Source organism: Arvicanthis niloticus, chromosome 12 (assembly GCF_011762505.2).
Source record: "Arvicanthis niloticus isolate mArvNil1 chromosome 12, mArvNil1.pat.X, whole genome shotgun sequence".
NCBI classification, from domain to species: Eukaryota; Metazoa; Chordata; class Mammalia; order Rodentia; family Muridae; genus Arvicanthis; species Arvicanthis niloticus.
This window is the reverse complement of record NC_047669.1, coordinates 35,530,084-35,552,925: the sequence shown is the minus strand read 5'-3', so window position 1 is coordinate 35,552,925 and position 22,842 is coordinate 35,530,084. Positions and strand designations below refer to the sequence as shown.

The following is a 22,842-nucleotide window of genomic DNA, read 5'->3' as shown; positions in this document are numbered from 1 at the left end:
TTTTTCTGCTTTTTCCTATGTATTTTTCATGATTGCCTACATGTCATTCAGGTGTCATTTTGGTGTGAGTGCCTGGGTTCTATAATACAGGAACCACTGGTACAAACACATTATAGAGAAAGAACACTGCCAATATCAGTGGACCATACATACATGACAGGTTTACTTTGTGCTTGTTAATTTGGTTTCTCTCAGTGCTTCTTCTTCTTCTTTTTTTTTTTTTTTCTTAATTTTTTTTCTATTTCCATTTTAAACCATTCCAACTAATCAGAAGTATTTAGTATGGGTTATTTAGAAGAATGACTTGTGGTTATAGCATTAGCAGAGATTTATGATATCATTGCTAACTTTAAGAAATGTGTTTCTCACACATTTTTGCCAGTGTTGTAGGAGCTTGGTTATTATGAAGTGAGCTTTTCTGAGAATCTGTCTTACACTAAACTCTATTCTGTGCACTCTGATTATAACTGTAAGTAAAATCAAAGAACCTGCTCCTATGGAGGTTTCATTATACTGGGTGACCAGACAAGCCTCAAGTAACCAAAAAATATCATGTGTTTGACGGTTAAAATCAAGAGAACAGATCAATAGAGCAAGTAGACAAATGGTCAGCAAGGAAAATGAAAACTTGAACAACATTCAAGCAACTAGAACTAACAGACAGGACCCAACACTTGTGGAGTGCGTACCTCAAGTATGTGGAACAATCCTCATAGTTAGATATGTGCTAGCTGTAGCAAATGATCAATTTCAAATTAAACCAACAAAGTATTTTCTCTGACCATAGTAGAACAAATGAAAATCAGAAGTTGAAGAAGATACAAGTAATGAGACAATGCAGGTGAGAGCATAGTGTCAGATGAGAGGAATGCGGCGTTAGCTATGCTTACAGAGGAATTTACTTTACTTCCCTTCTGGGAAAGGTCTGAAGCTGCTACTCCAACTAGCCTTTCACCTTAAGATACTGAGAAAAGAAAGGGAATCCCAAATCAAAAGGAAGAAGGAAGGAAATAGTAAACATTAAAAAAATAGTGATATGAAATATAATAAACAACAAATCCAGTTCCTTGAAAATAGCAACAAACATTTAACTAGATTGTGACTAAGAAAAATAGATTTACATTATTATAATCTGAAATGAAACAAAACATTACTATCAAATGTACATAAATGAAAATAATTGTGACTGAATATTATGAACAGAATACTATACACCAGTAAATTAAATAACCTTCATAAGATCAACATTTCATAGGAAGCTACAAACTGCTGAAGCCAACTTAAGAATGACCTGTGACTTGTCAAGATGTTAAATCAGCAATCAGAGGGTACTAGGGATGAGGGGACCTCGGCCCACATAGTAGTACCACCATAGACTCTGCCAGACGTTTATGAGGAGTTACCTGCATTCATGTAGAGCACATGCATACACTCAGACACATACATACGTCTATGTTACAATATAAAATCAAACTTAAAATTTGATTTTGACAGTGTTGAACAAAACAACACTATTCTATTCAACACTGTAGTTCTATTCAACACTGTACTTAAATTTTTATGGCCTCATATTATCAATGTATTATTAAATAAGACATCAAAAACTCAAGTAGCAAAAGACCATACAGATAAATAGCTAAATTAGGCTGTATCAAATTAAAATTTTTTTGTATTTTAAAGGACACTGTCAGGAAAGATGAAAAGATACCTCACAGAATGGGGGAAAATCTTTGTAACACACTTGACAAAAAACTAATTTTAAAAAATCTTAAAACCACATTAGAAACAACAAAAATAGGCTAGTAATGAGAGATACATAAATCACTCACCATTAACAGAATAAGTTGCTCAATAGGCCTTAAGAAAATACGCATCAATATTAGAATAAGATGATACCACTTCAGAATGACTGTAACCATGAAGACTGAAAATAACACATTAGAGACAGTGGAGAAACCCTTCTGCACTGCCTGAGGAACATAAGCCTACACAGCTATTTCAGTCAGTAGACACACTGACTATATAACCTCTGCCTCTAGGCATACGCCTATGAGTATATGCCATAAGAATACATACATTTACAAACAAACAAACAAAAACAAGACAAAACCATACATCAATGTGTATACCAACTGTATTCATGGGAGCCAAAACATGGAAAACAATCCATCAATCTCTCAGGCCCTAAACTGATCAAATATAAATATCTGTATCCTCCTGATCTTCCTGCAGCACAGGGGAGCCCTAGAAATGTTATGTTAATCCAAGAGCAAGCTAAACTACTTATTAGATGGTGTGTGTCATATAGGATTTTTAAATAGTCAAACCTGTGGTTTGATTAAATAGTTTGAGTGATGGCTTAGAGGTGGGAAAACGCAGAACAAGAAGGATAGTTTCTAATAGGTGTGACATTCATTTTTTTTTTAATTTTAATGTACACTGTCTCTGTCTTCAGACACATCAGAAGAGTACATCAGATCCCATTACACATGGTTGTGAGCCACCATGTGGTTGCTGGGAATTGAACTCAGGACCTCTGGAAGAGCAGTCAGTTCTTTTAACTGCTGAGCCATCTCTCCAGCTCCCTGTGGCATTTATTTTTTATGTGATAAAATGTTATGGTTTTGGTTGATGGTGCATATCTCTCTAGAGAGGAAAATATTAGCTATATTTTAATTGAGTGATTAATTTGGCTTGTAAGTCATATTTCAATGGAGCCGCTTTTATGTCCTTGCCTTTTAATCACCTTATAGAAAGGTTTGTTAGAAAAACAAGTTCCTAAGTAATGGCTTGGGGTTGGACAGCAGCTTAGCATGGGGTAGTCTGGAAGAGTAAGCAAGTTAGCCTGGATATAGTGAAAGCATTTTTAAACATCAGTAACAGCTGAAACAAAAATCCATAAAATAGGATTGAGACTACATGTAGAGCAGTGAACAAGGGTGTTTGGTTGTAGACATGACAATTCTCTGAATCTCGTAGGTCCGAGTTTGGTAGTGTTAGGTCATCAGCAGTTTCAGCGCACATTTGTGACTCATGAGCCAGTACCTGGTATTTAAAGCTGTGACTACAAATGATCACCAAAGAAGAGAGAATACAGGAAATGAGCAAATCCGCGTTGTCCCCACCTTGGGATGCCTAGCAAGAGAAGCAGAGGAAGCAAAAAGGCATAGGTCCCTGTAGGAAGAGACAAAGCAAAGCACTTGGTCCTAGCACCCCGTGCTGGAAGTGTTCAAGGTAGAGAGTGTAACCTATGTGGGCAGTCATTGTGGGAGCTGCTGAACAACTCATTCAGTACAGTAAGAATCACCGTTTGGCTTTCATAGCTTTGGGTTGTAATGACTGGGTTTTCTTGAGTGTTAAGGAAGATATGTAGTTGGAGTGGGTTTCACACACAACAGAAAAAGAAGGTTGTAGGCAGCCCTTCTGAGGCCAGCTTTGCTACAGAGGATTTGGGGGAGGGGGCAGTAAGTTGGAGCAAATGTCAACACCTTTTTTGTTTTTCCTTGGGTGGAATAATGTTTGTACACTGGTGCTCAGGAGGGAGGCTGGCCTAGTGCATGGGTGGAAGTGCTAACCACAGGGGAATATTGGTAGTCTGCCACCAGCCAGAAGGCAGAGTTTGCTGCAGACACTAACAAGTGGGAGATGCAGCAGGTGAGCCTGTGACACTTAGAGCTTTTTGATCCTCACACCAACCCTGTGAGTTAGGCATTGTGATGATCCCCACTTATAGATGAGGGAACAGAAGCCATGTAAAATTAATCAGACATGAAAATCTGCAATGGATAGTAAACAACCTGCTTCTGGAAGGATACTGTTAGTTCTGATCCTTAACTGGAAAACAACAGTTTTGTTTAATTATAAAAACTACGGCTCTGAGCTGTCTCTTTCGTAAATATCCTGTTTTTAGATCACCCATCTGCCCTATCCCTTCCTAGCCTCAGAAAGGGCCTGAAAGCTATCTAATGCTATCAGGTCAGTGGTTACCCTGAAAGTGCCGTCCTTGTAAGATCAGTTTCTTAGAAGTGAGACATGCATTCTATCTATTTCTTTGTGACATTTAGGAGTCTAAAGTAGAAACCTTCTCTATTTCAAACTATCACCTCTCTGCAGTTAGCTGATTATAGTCTGTTTCTACCCACTAAATCTGCAGCTTCCTCCCAGGGAGTCCCAGCCCTAATGGAGGCTTTTTCCTAACACATTTCCTAGGAAAATCTCTCTGAGTTTTAAATAAGCCTGTCAAAATGGTCTGAGCACTTGCTGAGTGAATCTGCAAGAGAACACTTCTTGCAACTCAGTTTACTAATTCCATAGAAGGGAGGAGGGCATGACAATTAAAAACAACAAAACAAAACCCACACTATTGTTTTGTGCAACCTTCTGAACTTAAAATATATTTATAATATTGTCTGTAGGTCCTTTCCAGTCTCAGAAAAAGAACTTATTCCACAAAATTGTCAGCAAATATAAGCACAAAAAGGAGAAGCCTAATGTTCCAGAAAAAGGTACTGGTGCCTTCCGTCCTCCATTAAGGTTTCTTGGTCACCTCCATTCCAGACTCATCCTTGAGTGAAGCTTATGCACACCTACTTTCTTTTCTCCCCTTTGCTTGCTCAGTGCCATCAACTCTTGACATGGGGCTTCATCCTTTCTGCACTCTGTATCTATGCAGATCTCTTTTATTTAGATCTTTGCTCAAATCCATTACTTGTCTCTTTGATCACAGCTCCATATGAATCCAAAAATTGTTATTTCTCATTTACATTTAGTATAATTTATAATTTAGTGTTCCAGGCCTCTTCTCCATTTATTTTGTTTGGCTATTCTTATTTTTTTTTCCTATTGGCAACCTTTCACACAATGGCCACATATTCCCACTTTCCCAAATTCTACAGTTTATTGTCTTACGAAAGTCTAGCCATTTGCCATTTCTCTACTTTGTTAATTAAGATATCTTACAAACCCTTTTCTCTCCTAAATTGTAACATCTCTTCCACATCTATGCTTTGTTGTTGGCTGGACCCTTCAATCTCCTTTACCTCAGAACTATTATTTCCAGAGGGCACTAGGAACTTGGGCACTCTACCACCTCGCCCTTCTCTGAACATCCACTGCTACTGTGGTCCTGATGGACCCGTGAACGTCCTCGGGGTTCATCTTAAGATTTCTATTCTCATAGCTCAAGACTTTCATTCTTGCACATAAAAGATAAGTCCTTGCTTCTCTCACAGTAAAGCCATGTGAACTTGGAGGCCGGAATTCCTGGGTGTCCCGCATGTCAGTGTCACAGCTGCCATAAACCTGCTCGTCTGAGGCTTGTTTGCACCCTTCTTGCATGGCCATGAATGCAGCATGTCAGGCTTCGGAACCCAGGCTTTCCCATACTGTGTGTGGGTGTCTGTGCCCCTGTGTGTTTCTGTACTGCAGCTTTTACCTCATTTCAGCTTCATAGCCACATCAACTTCTGGCTTTACATACTGATGATCAGCTTTCTTCCGCTTCCAGTGAGTAAAATTATAATGTAGGTGAAATGTCAGCTTTGATTTCCTTTTACTGACCTTCAAATTGTCTTGATTAAAGTCAAGATATCATCCAACAAACGACAGAATTTACTTATTTTTATCCATATCCTAAGTAGTTTCATTTGTTTACTTGGCAAATAGTTTTGAGAATAAAATAATTGAAATTAAATTCTGCTTAATGTTCATGTTGTTTGATATTCAAGTCATTTTGCACACACTTTGTTTGTTGTATATCTGTGCTAGGATTAGAATTTCACTGTTCTTTCATTTTCTGTCCTTGTTTTTAGGAAGTGGGGATAAATGGTCACACAAGCAATTTTTCTTGGATGCCATTCACCCTACAGAAGGTAAAAGAAACATATTATCTAATTATATGTGATTTAAGCTAAAAACAGAATAGTTTTGTAGTCCTTAAAAATTCAAAATGTACATAGGGTCAACCAATATTAGATATATATGTTCACATTGAGATTGTTTTTTATTTAAATCAAAACCGTGCTTTGCTGCTAATCATCAGACAGGTGCCATGCAATATTTAGTTTGATAAACGATTTGCAGCCTTGGAATCACATTGACTATAGACTCGAGTGGTTTTTTAACAATGTGTGTGATGCAGGAGTACAGGAGTCAGGACTGAGGAGTAGGGGCCCTCCCTGGCTAGCTGGCCATGGCAAGCTAACAGAAGTGATTTTTGACCTGAGTATTGTTCCTTACCCATTCACCCAAGGCATATGTATAGCGAAACTAGCCAGAAGTCCTAGTACAGAGGTCAGTTTTAAGTTCCCCACTCCCTACTTATATATAAAATATAATTGTAACTATTGTCATATATTGAATGAAATGTTATATTGGTATTAAGTTGCCTTTTCTTCCTCCAACTCCCCCTTCCCCCTCACACTCAAACAAAATATTTTCATTATAGATCTTTTAAAAGACTTATATTTTAGTGATTGTTACTTCATTAGATCTGGGTGTGGTTGTGAATCTCTGCACTTGAGAGGTGGAGATTGGGAGAGATTAAACGTTACCCTCAACTATGCATTGAGTTTGAGGCCCAGTTAGGCTACATGTGACCTTGTAGAATGAAAAGTTACTTTATTTAAAAAGTCAATAGTATCTTTGAAATATGCCAGTTTATAATTCTATATGCAAGTTGTATTCTCTTTATATCAACAAAATGAAACCAATGAATAGTGAACCACCCACTACATATGAATAAATTTGTTCAAGTGTAGCGGTGCACCTCTGTAATTCAAACTCTCAGGAGACAGAAGTAGGATTACTATAAGTTTAAGGATAGCCTGGGGCTACACAGTGTGTTCTAGGTTAGCCAGTATGCTTAAGACTAGATTAGGCTCTTGCTGAATCCAACCCCCTTACCACCCACTTGAAATGATGTGTTTTTAAAGTACATTTGACCCTGTAGAAATGCAGAGTGCATGTATAGAGTGATGTGGAAAACTCACTTAACATGAGTTATGGAGATCTGTGTTCTCAAACCTACCACTAATGAGCACTATTTGGTAGGACAAAAAGTTGCCCTCACTGTAATTGGCTCTATATTTGTATGAAACACATATGTAATGTTTTTTTCAGTACATTTGACCCTGAAGAAATTGGGGATGACCTACATGGTAATACATAAATGTTAGGTTCCATGTCTCTCTTAACACATGGAGATTTTTCTCTGGTGTCTAATCCCAGACTCTCTAATGTTCTGCCTTGTGTGGTAGTAAGCAAGACAACCAGTTTTAAATCTGCCATGAAGTCCCCAGAGGTTAGTAGTAGTGGAGTTGCTATTGATGACACTTAATTACTTATATATTATTGATATATATTAAATAAAACTTTGGAGATCCAGCTCTGAAAAGTGTGAGTCCTTTACTTACAATTGAGTGCAAATTCATTTTACATAGCCAGAAAAATGGAACTCAATTTGAGCATCAGAAAATCACAACGTTTAAAGTGTCTTGCTTCAGTTATTTACTTTGATGCCTTCCCCAGTACTTAATTGTTCAGATGGTAACAGGCCCTGTCTCATCCTTTCTTACACCTATGGCCATATCACTGCCTATTAAACTTTGCTTTGCAAGATGTAAATATAGAAAGACATAGAATAAAATCATAGTACAAAGTACTTTTAGCATGTGTCAAAAAGGAGGAGGAAATTGTCCATGGCCTAGAATTGGCAAGATTTTTCTTGACAACTAAGAAGTCCTACCATAGCCACTGTCTTTACATGGAATGTGGTGACTAAAGATTTCTAACTCCACAATGATGGCATGATAATAGTTAGTACTTAATGACACTTAGAGGACTTTTTCTTTTGTGAGTATTTTCAGTTTTGATTGTAACCCCATTGAATTAAGGAGGGTTATCAGCTCCAAACACCTGATTTTAAAAAAAAAATTAAAATGAAGGTCAACTAAACCATAAAGAAGGAAGAAACCCGAATTCTCTCTACTTAAGCCCTTTTGCCATTACTGTTTGATTTTTCCAAGCGGATCTGACAACTTTTAGCCCTCATTGGGTTTGCTGTAATCCCAGCATCCTGGAGACTGGGGGTGGGGGTGGGGGGCGGTTGCCTTGAACTTTAGGGCAGCCTGAACTATGTAATAAGTGCCAAGCCAGCCAGGGCTGTCTTGCAAAAATCTCCATCAGAGTAGAGTAGTTTCTTTGTCATGTGTAACCCAGTTCCGGGAGTTAACAGCAGGCAGCCAGTTTGTACAGGGGATCTTTAGATGTGATCCATATGCCCTGCCTAACTGGATCTGTTTCCCTAATTTTGGAGCTGTTGCTCTGTAACTCCAGGAAAGTCTCCCAGGATCATAGACCTGGCTCCTTCATCCCTTCCATTCTCTTCTCATCCGGCATCTGACTTGTTTTAGTTCATGGGAGACCAACCAAAGACAGTGAGATTTCAAATACAGTCCTAATGATTTCAATGCAACTGAATTTCCCAGTTGGAATGTAAATTCCTGATTCTAGTAGCCTCCTGGGGTGCAGTCCAAGTACAGCGCTGTTTTCCCAAAAAAATACTCTCTACATTTGGGGAGTAGTTTGGAAAACAAAGCAGTCTCTTATTGCCCGGGTCCTAAAGTGGCTCCAGGAGTGAGCTGGCATTATCACCCTCAGATGATGCACTCCACGTGTGTTACGGTTATTGTTGAGTGTGAAAACTAGCTCTGGATTTGTTCCAGTGTGCCTGGGAATTTTGTGTGTTCCATTAAAAGCCTAAAGAGAAATGACTAATGTGCTTTTGGATGGCAGAGTCTTTCTTTTCTCATGTATCCACTTGTTTGAGTAGGGAAAAGGGGGCTTGATCTCCTCCCAAGCTGTATGATTTTGTGCCCCGTGTACCCTGCCACTCACTTTGCCTTGGGTGGCGGGGCTGAATACTGTTTTGTCACAGACGACTATGTATTTGACTGTGTATTGTCTCTGAGGGGTGACCCTTTGCATAGGCCACTGCACATGGCTGTATTTTCTAGATTTAATCTCATGGTAAAGCGTGGGACAAACAAGACCTTTAACTCTCCACTCTAACTCTCTAACACAGTTTTTGCTTTTATTCCCATACCATATGAATGTTCATCCCATATGAATGTTCTGTGGGGTCTATGATTACTTCTAGACCTGATAATAGGTTTAGGTGAAATCATAATAATAATAAGGTTAGCTGTGTAAGTTCACTCTGGGATGCTGACACAGAGTTCCCATGGAACTATATTACACGGTACCTTTCACCCAGTCTGTGAATTCTTGTTACTTCTTTGCTTTCTCCTAATAAGCTGACATCTAGAACTGTTGTTCCATCCTTTCTTTGACTTCCTCCTCCTGTCTGCATGAATTCTCCTCCCATACTGGCCTTTAGCAACCATGACTTTAGTCTCTAATGTGTCTCTACTGGGTCATCTGGAGAGACTTTCAAAAGAGCCATACTTAGTAGGATACAATTACCTCAGGGCTCACAGAGCAAATCAGTTAAAACAGTGCTAACCCACAAGTCTCCCTCCCTTGGGACCCTGGAGTTCACAAAGAGGCTTATTTTTCTCATAACTATTATTTTCTACAAAACCGTTATTGTAGGCTATGTGGCAAAACCACCCTTTTAGGTCTGAGTGTCTTCTTTAGAGTTAATCTAGCCCAGTTCACATCCTTCTGTAGAGACCCACAGTCCCACAACTTGTAAACTGCAGTTCAAGAGGAGAAATCTTGCCTCTATGGCTGATTTCTCTGAAACCCTGTTGTCGCTGGAAGTCAGATGACATTTCACAGATTGCTTGGCCATTTATTTTCTTTTCCCCTTTTCCGGATGCAATTTTCTTTTCACCTTTGGACCTGTGCTTTGCCCTTCTTACAGCAAGTTTTTTTCTTGTTTTTTGTTTTTGTTTTTGTTTTTTAAATCAAATAGAAGTAGAAAAGGGAAATCAGTACATCTGGGGGATGCCCCACCTGTAAAGCAGCAGTGATACTGGAGTGGTGAGCAGAACTCCCTCTGGAGTGACAGGTGAAGGATAAGCAAAGCTGAAGCTTATGAAAATGTAGCAAAAACATTATTTGATGTTCATGTTATATCCATGTTTTTAGCTTCCTCCACGTTGTCTGAGGCTTTGAGTTTTAAGGCTATATAGTCATTAAACTTCTTTGAATTATTTCTAACTAAATTGTAGTGAATTTTTATTAGAGTTTTTATATTTAAAGAATTTACATATATATACTTCCATTGGCCCATGCTCAGCTAAGAAACAAAGAACCAGTAGTCTGAGCCTGAATACCTACGATGAAAGCTATTCCGCCCTTGAACATAGGACTAGGTCTAAAATTATAAGAAGGCCCTTTCTCTGATTGTGGATTCTATACTTGAAATAGAAGCATGTTTACGAGGTGTTTTGAGGCAGTGCTGTTAAATCAGTGACTGCTACCTTACTGTCCCCACACAGCCATTTGTGTTGCAGTACTGAGATATTGATACAAGGCCAAAGAGAAGTCCATTCTCTAATTGGTAGAATTGTAGTAATTTTCCTATGTGTTTGGAGTGTGAATCAACTACTTTATTTTGGATATCTATGATTTCCAAGGCAAAAAAAAAAAATCAATAATTTGTAGTCCTCCTCTTTCAAAGCTATATGTAAATCACTGTAGAGCTAGACTAAAATTTTCTATTAGACTTACAGGAGTATTTATATCAACGAGTTTCACACACCTAGAGCTATTCTTACTAGATTTTTTTCTTATTCTTTCTTTTTATACTGTACATATTTTTTTGTTTTTGTTTGGTTGTGTTGTTGGTTGGTTGATTTTTCAAGACAGAGTTTCTTTGGCTATTCTAAAACTCTCTCTGCAGAGCAAGCTGAGCTCAAGTTCAGAAATCTGCCTGCCTCTGCCTCCCAAGTGCTGAGAGTAAAGGCGTGCACAGCTTTTATATGTTAACAAAGTGCCTACCTTCAGATCCTTCAGTTAATTTATACTCTTTGTTTGATTTTCCTGGATTTTGTCATGTCAGATTTTGATTTCCTGACCTAGTCTTCCTTTTCTTTGTCAAAAATTATTTCTGCACCTACCACGAGGAGCTTGAATGACTACTGATATTGATAATACTAATATTGATAGGAAAGTGCTTAACGTTTTTTCTGTGCAAAACCTTAGACCAGCCACTGGCATTTTTTTAAAAAAAAAAAGTCCCAACCATGAAACGTGGTTGCTTTTACTTTAAAAATCAATTTATTTTATATGTATGGGTGTTTTGCCTCCTTGTGTAGGTATTTTACCTGCATGTATGTCTGTGTATTACATATGTTCCTAATGTTCCCCAAGGCCCAAAGACGGTATTGAATCCCCTAGCATGGGAGATACTGTGGAGATGCTGAAGGTTATGATTTGCCACATGGGTGCTGGGAATCAAAATCAGGTCCTCAGGAAGAGAAGCCAGTGAGCTTAGTGCTGAGCCATATCTCTAGTCCCGTAGTGTATTTACTTCTTCATGTTTACGGTGCTGTAGTTACATATTTTGTTTTTTAACTTTCAAAATAAGGGGGTGGAAAGGAGGAATACATAAGGAAGTTAGTGTGTGAGACAAGAGTTCCCATGTAATCAGAGCCAAGGAAGAAAACTTTAATGGCCTGTACCTTCCTTACACTTGATTTGAGTCACTGAGAATTCAGTCCTGTGTTATTAAATGATTTATTGGTTTTGCAATTACTCAGTCTCTCCATGAACTGTGCTTCATTCAATTATCTCATTAAGCTTGTTCACTCTGTCCTAGAATTCAGAGTTTCATTTGCATGCTGACCTTACAGTGTTTATCTTATCCTTACTTGTTAAGTCAGTGTGCATGAGAAAAGTTTAAGCCTCACAATTTTCTCTTCTACTCAGTCCAGCCTGGTACTTAAAGGTAAATGTCCCAGCTGTAAATGTGAATTTAAGAAGTACATATTTAATCTGTGTGTCTTCAGACAAGAAAGTACTGTTAGCACCCTACCAAACTGTACTGGCCCAGACGATCTCAGAAATGTGCTCTGATCACACCCAGAACTTGTGATCTCTTAGGATACAGGCAGAAGGTTTGCATACATTAATACCTCCACCTATCAGATCAAACTCACTACCAAATCCAAAGATAATTAATTAAAAGGGAGTGAGGGAGTTGGGGGTGGAAGTCACTGGTGGGATGTGGGTTACAATGAAATGCTTGCTGGTCATATGTAGTATAGTCCTTCACAACATAAAAGAAGCATGAGAGGATGTGCTTAAAACCTCTACAAATTTAAGAAAAATATAAATAAGTAGTAAACAAATTGTAGAAATGTCTCATTTTTTTCTTTCTTTTTTTCTTTTCTATCAATGTTTTGAAAACTCTTGAGTATAAATTTCCCATTCAGATGGGTCAGGCGTGCAGAAACATGTCTTTTCTAGAGTGGTGCTGATATCTTGTGGTTTTGTGTATAACTGTGTATTTATCCTATTTCAGCCATATTTTCAGAAGATAAAAACACCACAGAGCCTGCTTATAAGGTTAAAAATGCCCTATCCATTCCCAACACTCCAGAGCCAACAGCAATGCAAGAACCTTTGGTGGGCAGCCAAAAGAGAAAAGCAAGGAAAACCAAGATCACACACCTTGTCAGGACTGCAGATGGCCGAGTATCCCCAGCAGGAGGTACTTTGGGTAAGAAGCAAGAGCTGTAGATCAAGGTTGTGAGAGCCACTAAGTGTCCACCATGGCTATTGGCCTCCAAGTGACTATGAATGAATGTGTTTTACAACTTTCTCCTCCACATATGCTCTAAAGCCATAGCTGTTTCTCCAAGTGTGTGTCTGAATCCCTAGAAAGGAGAGGTAATCTTTAGGGGTGTTGGCTGATTTTCATCAGAATGTCCTAAAACAGTCTTAAGTAAATTCCAGAAGAGCCTAGACTTTCAAAGCTACTAGATGGATCTGAGCAAGTTCATGGTGTTCTATTCATATCGCTGTAAGCCAGATTATTAGATATTCAAAGCAATGAATTACGGACCTAAAAATATATTCAGCATTTTCTATAGTGCTGATTCAAGCCACTAGGAGAGCCTGAGAATGTGTCTGCATCTCTTATTTTTCTGATATAAACAGACAGTAAAATTACCCACTTCCTTTCTTAGCTGTGATTTATTTCTTGTTTTTGGTAGTTTCTTTAACAGTAGAATTTTCTGAAAGGCTCAAGGTTAAAGGTTAAAGGGTAATGACTGAGCATCCCCTGAAGATCTTGGGGCGCCAGCTAGGCGTACTGATCTGTGCTGTTACCTCCCAGTAGGTATAGCATTCCATTTGATCTGATCTGGGTTAATATCAGTCTTCACAGAGATGAACTGCTTGCTGAGTTAGAAGGAGAAGGCGGTTTATTAATTTTGCCCCTTTTTTGTGTCTTCTGGTTTTAAGTGATTGTTAGAACCACAAGGCAGACTGAGACTTCTCGTTCTACTGTCATGTCAGAGGGCAGATGTTGAAGAGGTGGGGTTCTGTGAGTGGGAGGTCAGTGTGAAGTCTCCACGGGGTTCCAGCTGGTTCACTCCTCACCTTCTAATCTATGTTCTGATCTGTGACTTTAATTTTATTTTTCTTTATTCTTATTTCACTTATATTCACTTACATATTAAAATAGTATGTGCCATAAAGACATTCTTATGCATGTAATGTGATTTGATCATATTTAGGTCCCATTACTCTGTCTTCTCCCCTGACTGGTCCCCTTTTCCCAAAAATTCTTTCTACTTTTCATGTGTAACTTTCATTTCATAGATTGCTACATCCTTGTTCATTTGTGTCCTCATTCCTTCTCAGTTGTAGAAAAAAGAGAGAGAGAGAGAAATGTTAGAAAATAACTCCCTTTTACATAGGAAAGCCACCATGCTACTTTTATGTCCTAATTATAATAGCATATCTTTTGTTAGTTTTCTGTATTTAAATATTATTTAAAATTCTGTGTTTCCTACAATGTTTGCATAATAAGCAAAGTATTCTCCCTTTGTCTTTTCATAGGTACTAGAAAGTCCTTTGTTTTTGTTCCATGAGGTCTTTGGAACCAAGTGACAAGTGGGAGCCCAGCAGGACTGATTATCTGTTGTTCTCCATTCTACCCATTAGCATTACATAAGACCCAGAGCCTACATGGCTGTGCCAGGATTCCCATCGCACAAGGCTCTTGGGTTTTATTTTGGTTACAACTCACTGAAACACTGAACCAGTTCTTTGACTGTGACTAAAACATACTTTCTCTCCAGTTAGGTTTAGAGTCCACAGTTGCCATTGAGCTTAATGACAGTGCTTTGTACTGGAGAAAGATTCAGTCTAATCCTTGCTACTTGAAGGTAGCAAATAGACATGGTAGGACAAACAGGTCTCCACACTGTCTGGCACAGTGCTTCCCCAGGATCCTTCTCTGAGTGATCCTCCTGTGATGGACTCCTCTTTTGTTTCAGATGACAAACCAAAGGAGCAACTGCAGAGGAGTCTCCCCAAAGTGCCCGAGACATACTGCGGTGATAACTGCTCACACAATATGGTTGAGGAGCCACGGAGCAGTACTCCAGAGATGCCTGCTGTGTCTGCATTCTTTAGCCTCGCTGCACTGGCTGAGGTTGCGGCCATGGAGAATGTGCACAGGTGAGCGATCAAACCTGAGTGGAGGAACCAGCCAACCATTCCAGAGCTGACTAGCACGTCACACAATGTTCTGGGTTTCCTACTGAATTCAAGGGCATGGTTATTTATATGTATGTGTGAATTAGCAGTGTGGGAAACATTAGCAAACATGGCAACTGTGTATTTTATCTGAGTATCCTGTGACTAAACTTTATTCCCATGAAAATCCTGTGGGTAAAGAAGCAGGATTTTGTAAGCATTCTGGAGTTAGATCTTGAAGGCCGTGTGGGGAAAGATGAGCACAAAGCAGAGAAACAGGAAGTGAGGAAAAACAAAGCACCTCCCCAGTCACATACTTCTTCTAGCAAGGCTCCACCTCTCAGAGATTAATTCCATGACCTCCCCAAACACCACCACTCTCTAGCCAAGTGCTCAGATATCCAAGCGACGGGGGATCTTTTCATTTAAATGAGCACAGTTGCACTGATCTCATGGAGATGTTGTGTGAGTGACTGTGGCATCTTGGTGGTAAGGATTTTGTTGGTAGCCACAACAGTAGCCCATCAGAACTGCAGGCTCATGGTAAGGTCCATCTTGACATCTGACTGATGGTTTTCTTCAACACTGATCTGCAACTCCATTTTCTCACCTTAAGTTGAACATGACGATATCCCTAAAGAATCACACGCTACAGGATCTGACCAGATCAGTCATGAAAACTCTTTAGTTCCCTTAGAAAGTATAATGCGTTCTATCTTCAGCTACGCAGTGGATCCTTTGGGAAAGAAATGACTTTTTATGAATGCAGGTTTTTTACTTTTTTATTCAGAGTGGATTCCCCCACTGAAAAGTAACTTTATTTATTAGATTTTCAATTGAGCACAAAATTTTTGAAAGCCCACCATGCCCCTCTTACCTCCAGGTAAACCTGAAGGCCCAGGTAGTAACTGTGTCCTCCCTTTACCTGTTAATGTAGTTAATATAATAGTGACCCCTCTGGTCAGCCTCCAGAGAGCTCCAGGGAGTCTCATTCCTTTTCAGTAGCACAGGCAACTTCCCACTGGGGAGGGAGCGCTGGCACACGCTGCTGGGATCTGCTAAGCCTGTGAGAAAGATGAGGCTTCTGCACTTGTACACTCAGTGAGAATCATAGTAAAGGCCTCAGAAAAGGCCACAGTCCCCTCGCTCCTGCAGCCTTCTCTTCTACTGTGATTGCATCCGTGTCCTGTCAGCTAGCTTTAGCAGCAGCAAAACACCCGAGCAAGCCTTTCCACTCAGCAAACCCACTCCCTGCTCCACAGCCTTGCTGTGTGCTCATGGAATACTGACCCTGTCCAGCTAGGCCATGCTTGCCCTTGTACATCCTCACAGGTGAATGCTGCTCCTCTTTCTAGCCCTTGTGTTTAGTCTCCTCTCAGGCACCCTCCTGCCACTGTAGCTTGCATGCCTCATGCAAGTGTATGTGTACCCTTCTGAGACCAGCTGCACATTGGCTTGTAATTATATCTGTTGCTGTTTCATCTCCTCTTGGTGCATATTGAAAATAAAACATTGGTTTTATTTTTTGTGTCCCGGCTAGGGTGGCTCTGGTTCTAGCAGTAGGTGAATGGATGAGGTAGTTCTCAATATGTGACTCCCTAACTGTGTAGGGATAGACAAATACTGTGTGTAAGACCTATCTATTGCTTCTCATTAGAAAGAACAGCATCAATTACTAAAGTCATGCCACTAGCCTAACAAATGTTAATGTTCTTCACTTTCCTTGTTTTCTTTTTTCCCTTTCCCAGAATTTCCTAAAATTCTTTTAAGCACACATAATAATAAAAGTTATAAACCAGCATTTTAAATTCATTTTTCTCAAAGAAAGTGCTAAACATATTGGACAGTCAGTACTTAACAGCAACCACGCATGAATGAACAAATTAATAGAAATTTGGTCCTAGTATGTTTTCTGTTTCTAAAATCTTTAATATCTTGTATACTTCTAGTATTCTATATAACAGAATTTTTTTTTTTTTTTTTTTTGCACACTAAGAAAAACATGGGTATAATTATGAAGTGGGTATTTGCTGCGTTTTTAAATCACCGCTGTGTGTTCTGGGGAACTTTATTGGAAGTGGTGGGCACTGCTACCAGTTCAGCTGTTTCCAGTGCTGTTGTGCACAGTAGGCCAGGGCCACCTCTGTGTGTTTGTCCGGCCATGGCAGGTTTGTTGGTTCACCCCTGCCTTCTTTAGGGTGAAACACTTGGCTGAAATTGCCAAAAATTTTGAATAAGACTTTCACAACTATGAAATAAATATATTACTCCTAGACATACAAAATTGTGAAAAACATCTATGTTTTGGCACAGAGTCAATCCAAAGGATAGAAGTCTCCATGGATTCTCCAGTTCTGTCAGGATTTTTTCCTCTGTGTATTATACTGATTTTGGCCCATGGGCTGAATGTTCTTGCCATTTAAAAATCAGTATCAGTGCTTGATCTCTTCACTGATGGGCTTGCTCCGTGTACCCGTGAGATATCATACGGAAGGTCCACGTTGCTTCTTGTAGTTTTTGTTGTTGTTGTTGTTGTTGTTGTTTTTATTGTTACTCTGTTTGAGTCTCAGTCTATCTTTCTCTTCAGAACTTAAGTTTTAAATTAGGTATATTATCTGTCTTAAGAAATGAGCCTGGGTATTACCAGCCAGATTAGGAGAGTTTCCTCTTTGGGCACATTGAACACAGGAAATTGTCATTTAAATATCCATTCATTAAAAGAAAGGTTAGTTACCATAGAACATCACTCTTGGCTGAAGGTTCTTCATGTCTTAAACAGTTGCTCAAGAATACTGTGGGACTGTGGGTATTTCAGTTTTGGGATTTTGTTTGTTTATTTTAGTCTCTACAGAGTGGAAGACCTAAGCTTTGTATGGTAACAAGAAAATACATTGTTTAGAGGTTGGAAGGGGAAACATGACTTTTCAGAAAAGAAAGAAAGAAAGGCACAAAGTTAAGTTCTAAGGACAAATCCAGCTTTAATTAAATGACTAAGTAGCAATTAATTACTATTGAGTGGGACAATGGAAAGTTCGTATCACTCATTGGTCATCTCTCAGATTATATGCCCTTGGTAAGTGACATTTTTCCTCTTGTTTTACAGAGGTCAGAGATCAACTCCGCTCACCCATGATGGACAGCCAAAAGAAATGCCGCAGGCTCCTGTACTTATTTCTTGCGCTGACCAGTGACGCACCCTTTAATTGTAAAACATTGTGCTTTACCTTCTACCCTAGCCTTGTCTTTACCAGGGATGCTAGCGAGTCCATGCGGTGGGAAGTACAGACTGCAGACAAGTGCTTGTGGCCCCACACAGCCCAGAATCACTTGAAGCAGAACTTAGCATTCTGGGCCCATTTGTTGTTTCAGAAGCCACAGTTTCTGAGGGCAGTGTTACTGTGTGATACTGAGCAAAAGCAAAGGGACCTGGACCTTTGCTTTGCATGGAAGGAAGGCTTTTGATGGTGACCAGTGGTAAATTGGTAAAAGGCTGCCTTTGCTGTAGCTCATCCAGCATCTCTTTTACCAACCAGAGAGTGTGAAACTAGTTTCATATATTATCTAGTTATTCTTTCAAAACAAACAAGAAAACCCTGACGCACTGCACTAGTTATTATTAGATATTCTTAGTCTTTTGTACATGAAGATTTAAGTTCTAAGATGGTTTATATAATAGGTTATACCTACATTTATATTGTAGAATAAATATTAAAAAGCCTGTACCAGAGACTCCCAAGCAGCGTGGGCAGGCGGACGTACCATTGTTAGCGGTGTATGCTCGGCCTCGTGGTCCATATATTCTGCACTTTTTATATTTGCCACCAGAGTGGTAGTGGTAGTTTGCTGGCAGAGAGAGAGAGAGAGAGAGAGAGAGAGAGAGAGAGAGAGAGAGAGAGAGAGAGAGAGAGAGGAGAGATTGAGAGATTGAGAAAGAGAATATTACAATTCTTACAATCTGAATTTTTTTCTTAGCCTTGAGTGACCAAGAAGAATTTGCTTGGGGCAAATTGTGGCAAATATTTTCCCAGACAGGGGAAGCGTCCTGCAGATTACAGATTACTGATGTTTTCATGCCTTGAGGATTCTTTTATTTTTACACAGGGGTCTAAGTGACCAATGGATCGTTCATATAAACAAACAAAAAAAAAAAAAAAGACAAAAATATTATTCAGAAGTGACCTTAGTATTACTTCATTATTCTAAACACATTGAAGATGCTCACTTCATATGGACTTGGAGCTTCAGACCTTTTCCATCCATCACAGACAGACCGGACGGGTTGTGATTGCTATGCACGGCCTAATAGGCACTGCGGGTTTTAGGAGCCATTTGGAGTTTGTATCGTTGAGGAAGTATTGAGTGAACGAGGGGGAGGCGTGTCTGAAGTGCGCCTCTCAGTCAGATCCACCTACAAGTTTCTGTTTCCTTTTTATGTTTTGTTGCTTTTAAGCATAAAACCAACCATATGCCAGTGCCAAGTGGATTAGCTGGCTTACAACATTCAACATATTGACTTAACCACCTGATGTTCACAGTGTCTTGTTTCCTAGCAACAGATGCAAAGTGATACATCAAAATTAATCTGAGGCTACAGATTTTACAGGGTATTTGTTCCATAGCACAAAGTATTTCCCCACTCTTGCATCACAGCACAAACTACCAAATTTTAATTTTTGGATCCCAGCAATAATTTTTAATAGTTTTCAAACTGGTGGAATTTTGATAGTGCTAGCTGGAGTTTGAAGCTTTTGAATTAGATCTCTAAATGGTGACCGTTTACATGGTTTTATCTAGCTTTCTTATTTATACTTGACTGAATTGTAATGTTTTTTTTTTCTAATTGTAATTTGACCTAATAGCCATATAAAATGACTCTATTAATACTGTCTAGGTCTAGCTTCTCACGGTTGTATATATTACTTCAGTTCAGGTGCTGGAAAATATGTACAACAATACTAACAGCATTGAAAAAGATAGAAGTTTGTTTTGTTTGTTGTTGTTTTTCCAAAGCAGGTAGGGAGGGCCACAAAGTATTAGAATTATGTCCTCAGACTTTATGTTTATTGTGGGGATGAAGGAAACAGGAAGTAGTAAAAGGTAAATCAGTAGGGATAGCTTAACCCCATTTGCATAGAAATAAATCAAGTGAAGAGCCCCAGATTTTAGCATACTATTTTTACTATGAAAACTTTTAATAATATTTTCTAAATTTCAAAACAAAAAACTGAATGATTGGAAATTGCTGGGTCCTGATGTTGGTGGCTGTTGGAGTTTTGGACCACTTGCTAACAGTGATTTAAACACGATAATTAGCTAACACCCCCCCCCCCCCCAAATAATAATAAAAATAGAAAGCCAACAATTGCATTGGTGCAGAACATGCATCTTGACAATGGTACTAACTTGTTATTCTCTAGAACACATTAGAATAGATCTATTTTTGCCAGAGCACCCCCCCTCAGTCCCCCGAAACATTTCACTAGAGTCCTTTAAGAGATTGCTGTATATTCCTATATTCCTTAGACCTTTTTTTTTTTTTTTTAAAGAAGCAAACAAGAGATAACTTTTTTCTACGTGGTTAATATCTTACCTGGTCTGCTTTTCCTAAACCCCAGTGGCTTTTATTTTAGTCAGGGTGGGAATGGGAGGGACTTACTGGATATGACTGTTTTCAGATTCTTTAAAAACAAACCTTTTTGTAGAAATGCTTAATTTTTAAGCGGTTAGGCACTGAGAGTAGCAGAGATCCTGCAAAGCTTTATAGTTCTCCGACTGAGGTCTTGATTTCAGTAGCTGTGCTTCTTATGCCCCGGATCTGCTGGAGAGGGGTGTTGGTATTTTCAGGTAACATTTGTTAGCACAAATCTCTCTCGGTCTGTTACGTTGTTCTTCACTCTATCTGTGTCGTCATCTTCATTTCACATCTCTCCTTCTGGAAACTGGCATTGCTGTATTGCTCTGATGTGTACTTGTGATCTGCCAGCAAGCACCATCTACACTAATATTCTTCTCACAGCATCCTCAAGAAAACAAATCGTTGCACCTTATGTATATCTCAAGCAAACCAAAATGCAATCTTCTGCTTTGTTCTGTTCTAAATCGTTATAGCATATCTTTCTGAAACCATTTTTCATTTAGTTGAAATTATCAATATTTATGCTTTTAACCTTCATTTCTGGATCCAAACCTGTATATAAAACTTTTGGAAGTTGTCCTGGCCCTTCTCTGCAGGGCTGGAAGTGGAAGGTTCTGTCTCAGGTGCAGACGTAGCACTCTTCCAGGTTTCTTTAGCAATTTATTTATTTTAGGTATTTTGGTATTTCCGATGTAATTTTGAAGTATCTAGAGTATATAATAGTAACTAAAACTGCAGCTCTGAAGCTGAGTGAAAGAGAAAATACTGTAAGATGTCCTTGAAGTTTCGTTTGGGTACTGTAAATGAGATCAGGAAGAGGGAAATGCCCCACAGCCACATTGGAAGCTACAGGTTCTTGTCCCAAAATTAGGTTAGTCTCAGATTGTGGATCACAACTCTAGATTCATTCAACCCCTTCTTGAGTGATCTTGTCATCTTGGCAGCCTCTTCCCCACAAGTATGAGAAATAATTTTACCAGATGTTGCCTGGAAACCAAACTGATCCCACATTATCATTGTTGTGCTACTTCTGGTACTTACAATCACTAGAGGAAAGTGCTGGCAACACTGTGAGAGGAAAGGAGCATCTGAACCATTGAGGTTGGAGTCTGACATGTTGAATCCCTGGTTCTCTTACTAAGTCAGATGCTTTACTAAGTCATAGAAAATGTGTTCGCACTCTGCAGTCTTTGGCTCAGTGTACAGAAGTGTTTGCACCGATGTAAACTCCCAAGCAGATTATAAATTGCTATGGAACAGACATTAGCTGAAAACTGAATAACGTGTTTTGTTTATAGGGTGGGGTGGGGAATACTGCGTAACTCTGTTCTAAGCTTGGCATTTGATGTTAATGTGAAGCAGTGGGACCATGCTGCCTGCTAAACTACTGTATGCGTTGTAAGTGTTCTGAAGACCAGCAGCTGGAGGCTGGAGGACAGCAGCCATTCAACAGAGGAAAAGCACCACTGGCTCTCAGGGGAGAGGAAGAAAATCAGAGAAGGCCCAGAGTCACCATTTGTAAGGGAAATGTTGGGGTGTACATGACACTGTTGAGAGTCATCTTTGATTGCACTGCTCCACAGAGCCCTCAGATAAGGCCAATCCTCAGGGGCTACCTCGGCTTTCAAAGTTAATTTCAGTAAGTCTGTCTTTCGCCTCTACCTTCAGTGCCACGATTTTCCACTGCAGTGTTTTGACTTCACAAACCCGACTTCTCCAGAGAGAACAACGCCTTGCTGCAATGGGCAGTAGAAGCAAGTGCTCATCACATTTGACCTGTAAAGTGTTTGGAGTGACTAGGTGGATTTGGATTTAGCTTCTCCCCACACATCCTTGTTTTGCACTTTATGCAAAGTGTACTAATTGCTAATTAGATGTCATTTCTGTTTATACAGGCATTCCCAAAGAGTTAGACTGGACTTGGTTTTGAGTTTGGGGATTGTTAAAGTCTTACTTAGATTAACTAACAACAGGTGTATAATGAAGACAGAAACAGCTGTGTAGTTCATGGAGCCGTGTATCTGCTGAAGCGTCAGGGTTTTATGGACTACTTTGCTTGTATTTGGAAATGATAGCTAAGTTGGTTATACTCCATGTCGAGTGACTGTCCTTTTCCATGGGGACACTGTTACCTTCTTACATTTCAGAACAAAGAAGCAACAGAAGTAAATGACATATGTTTGACTTCTTTGTATATCTGCACCTATCTGTGCTACCCTTTCCTTCAAATATATAAATACACATTTATGAGGGAGGAAAAGGTTCCTCTTTTGACCAAATTTTATATGTGGTGGTGTGATTTTTACTGATAAATTCACAGGAGGAATTTTGTAGTCAAAAGTTCTGTGGCTACTGTTTTGTTTTGCTTTTTTTTTTTTTTTTTTTTTGGCTTTTTGTTTGTTTGTTTTTTTATTTTCTTTCTTGGCAGCCAGTGGTCAAACTGATCATGCCTTCAAATTTATTTTCATAAACAGAACTGGTTTTTGTGAACATTATTACTACTTCCAAAGATTTTCTGATAACTTGGGC

The 22,842-nt window shown here is 39.2% G+C and overlaps 1 protein-coding gene across 15 annotated transcripts in view; it reads left to right on the top strand.

Annotated features, from left to right (window-relative positions):
* The window catches only part of Bbx (BBX high mobility group box domain containing), a 239,008-nt gene extending 216,416 nt beyond the window's left edge, over positions 1 to 22,592 (top strand). For 10 of the 15 annotated variants that reach the window (XM_076943008.1, XM_034514951.2, XM_076943009.1 and 7 more), the window contains 5 exons: positions 4,416 to 4,505; positions 5,810 to 5,869; positions 12,493 to 12,690; positions 14,477 to 14,660; positions 17,782 to 22,592. In XM_076943008.1, coding sequence (XP_076799123.1) covers positions 4,416 to 4,505; positions 5,810 to 5,869; positions 12,493 to 12,690; positions 14,477 to 14,660; positions 17,782 to 17,869 — 620 coding nt within the window. In that variant the 3' untranslated portion in view covers positions 17,870 to 22,592. The remainder of the gene's footprint in view (positions 1 to 4,415; positions 4,506 to 5,809; positions 5,870 to 12,492; positions 12,691 to 14,476; positions 14,661 to 17,781) is intronic. The other 5 variants (XM_034514963.2, XM_076943006.1, XM_076943011.1 and 2 more) reach the window with 2 other exon arrangements.
* The last annotated feature ends 250 nt before the right edge of the window (positions 22,593 to 22,842 follow it).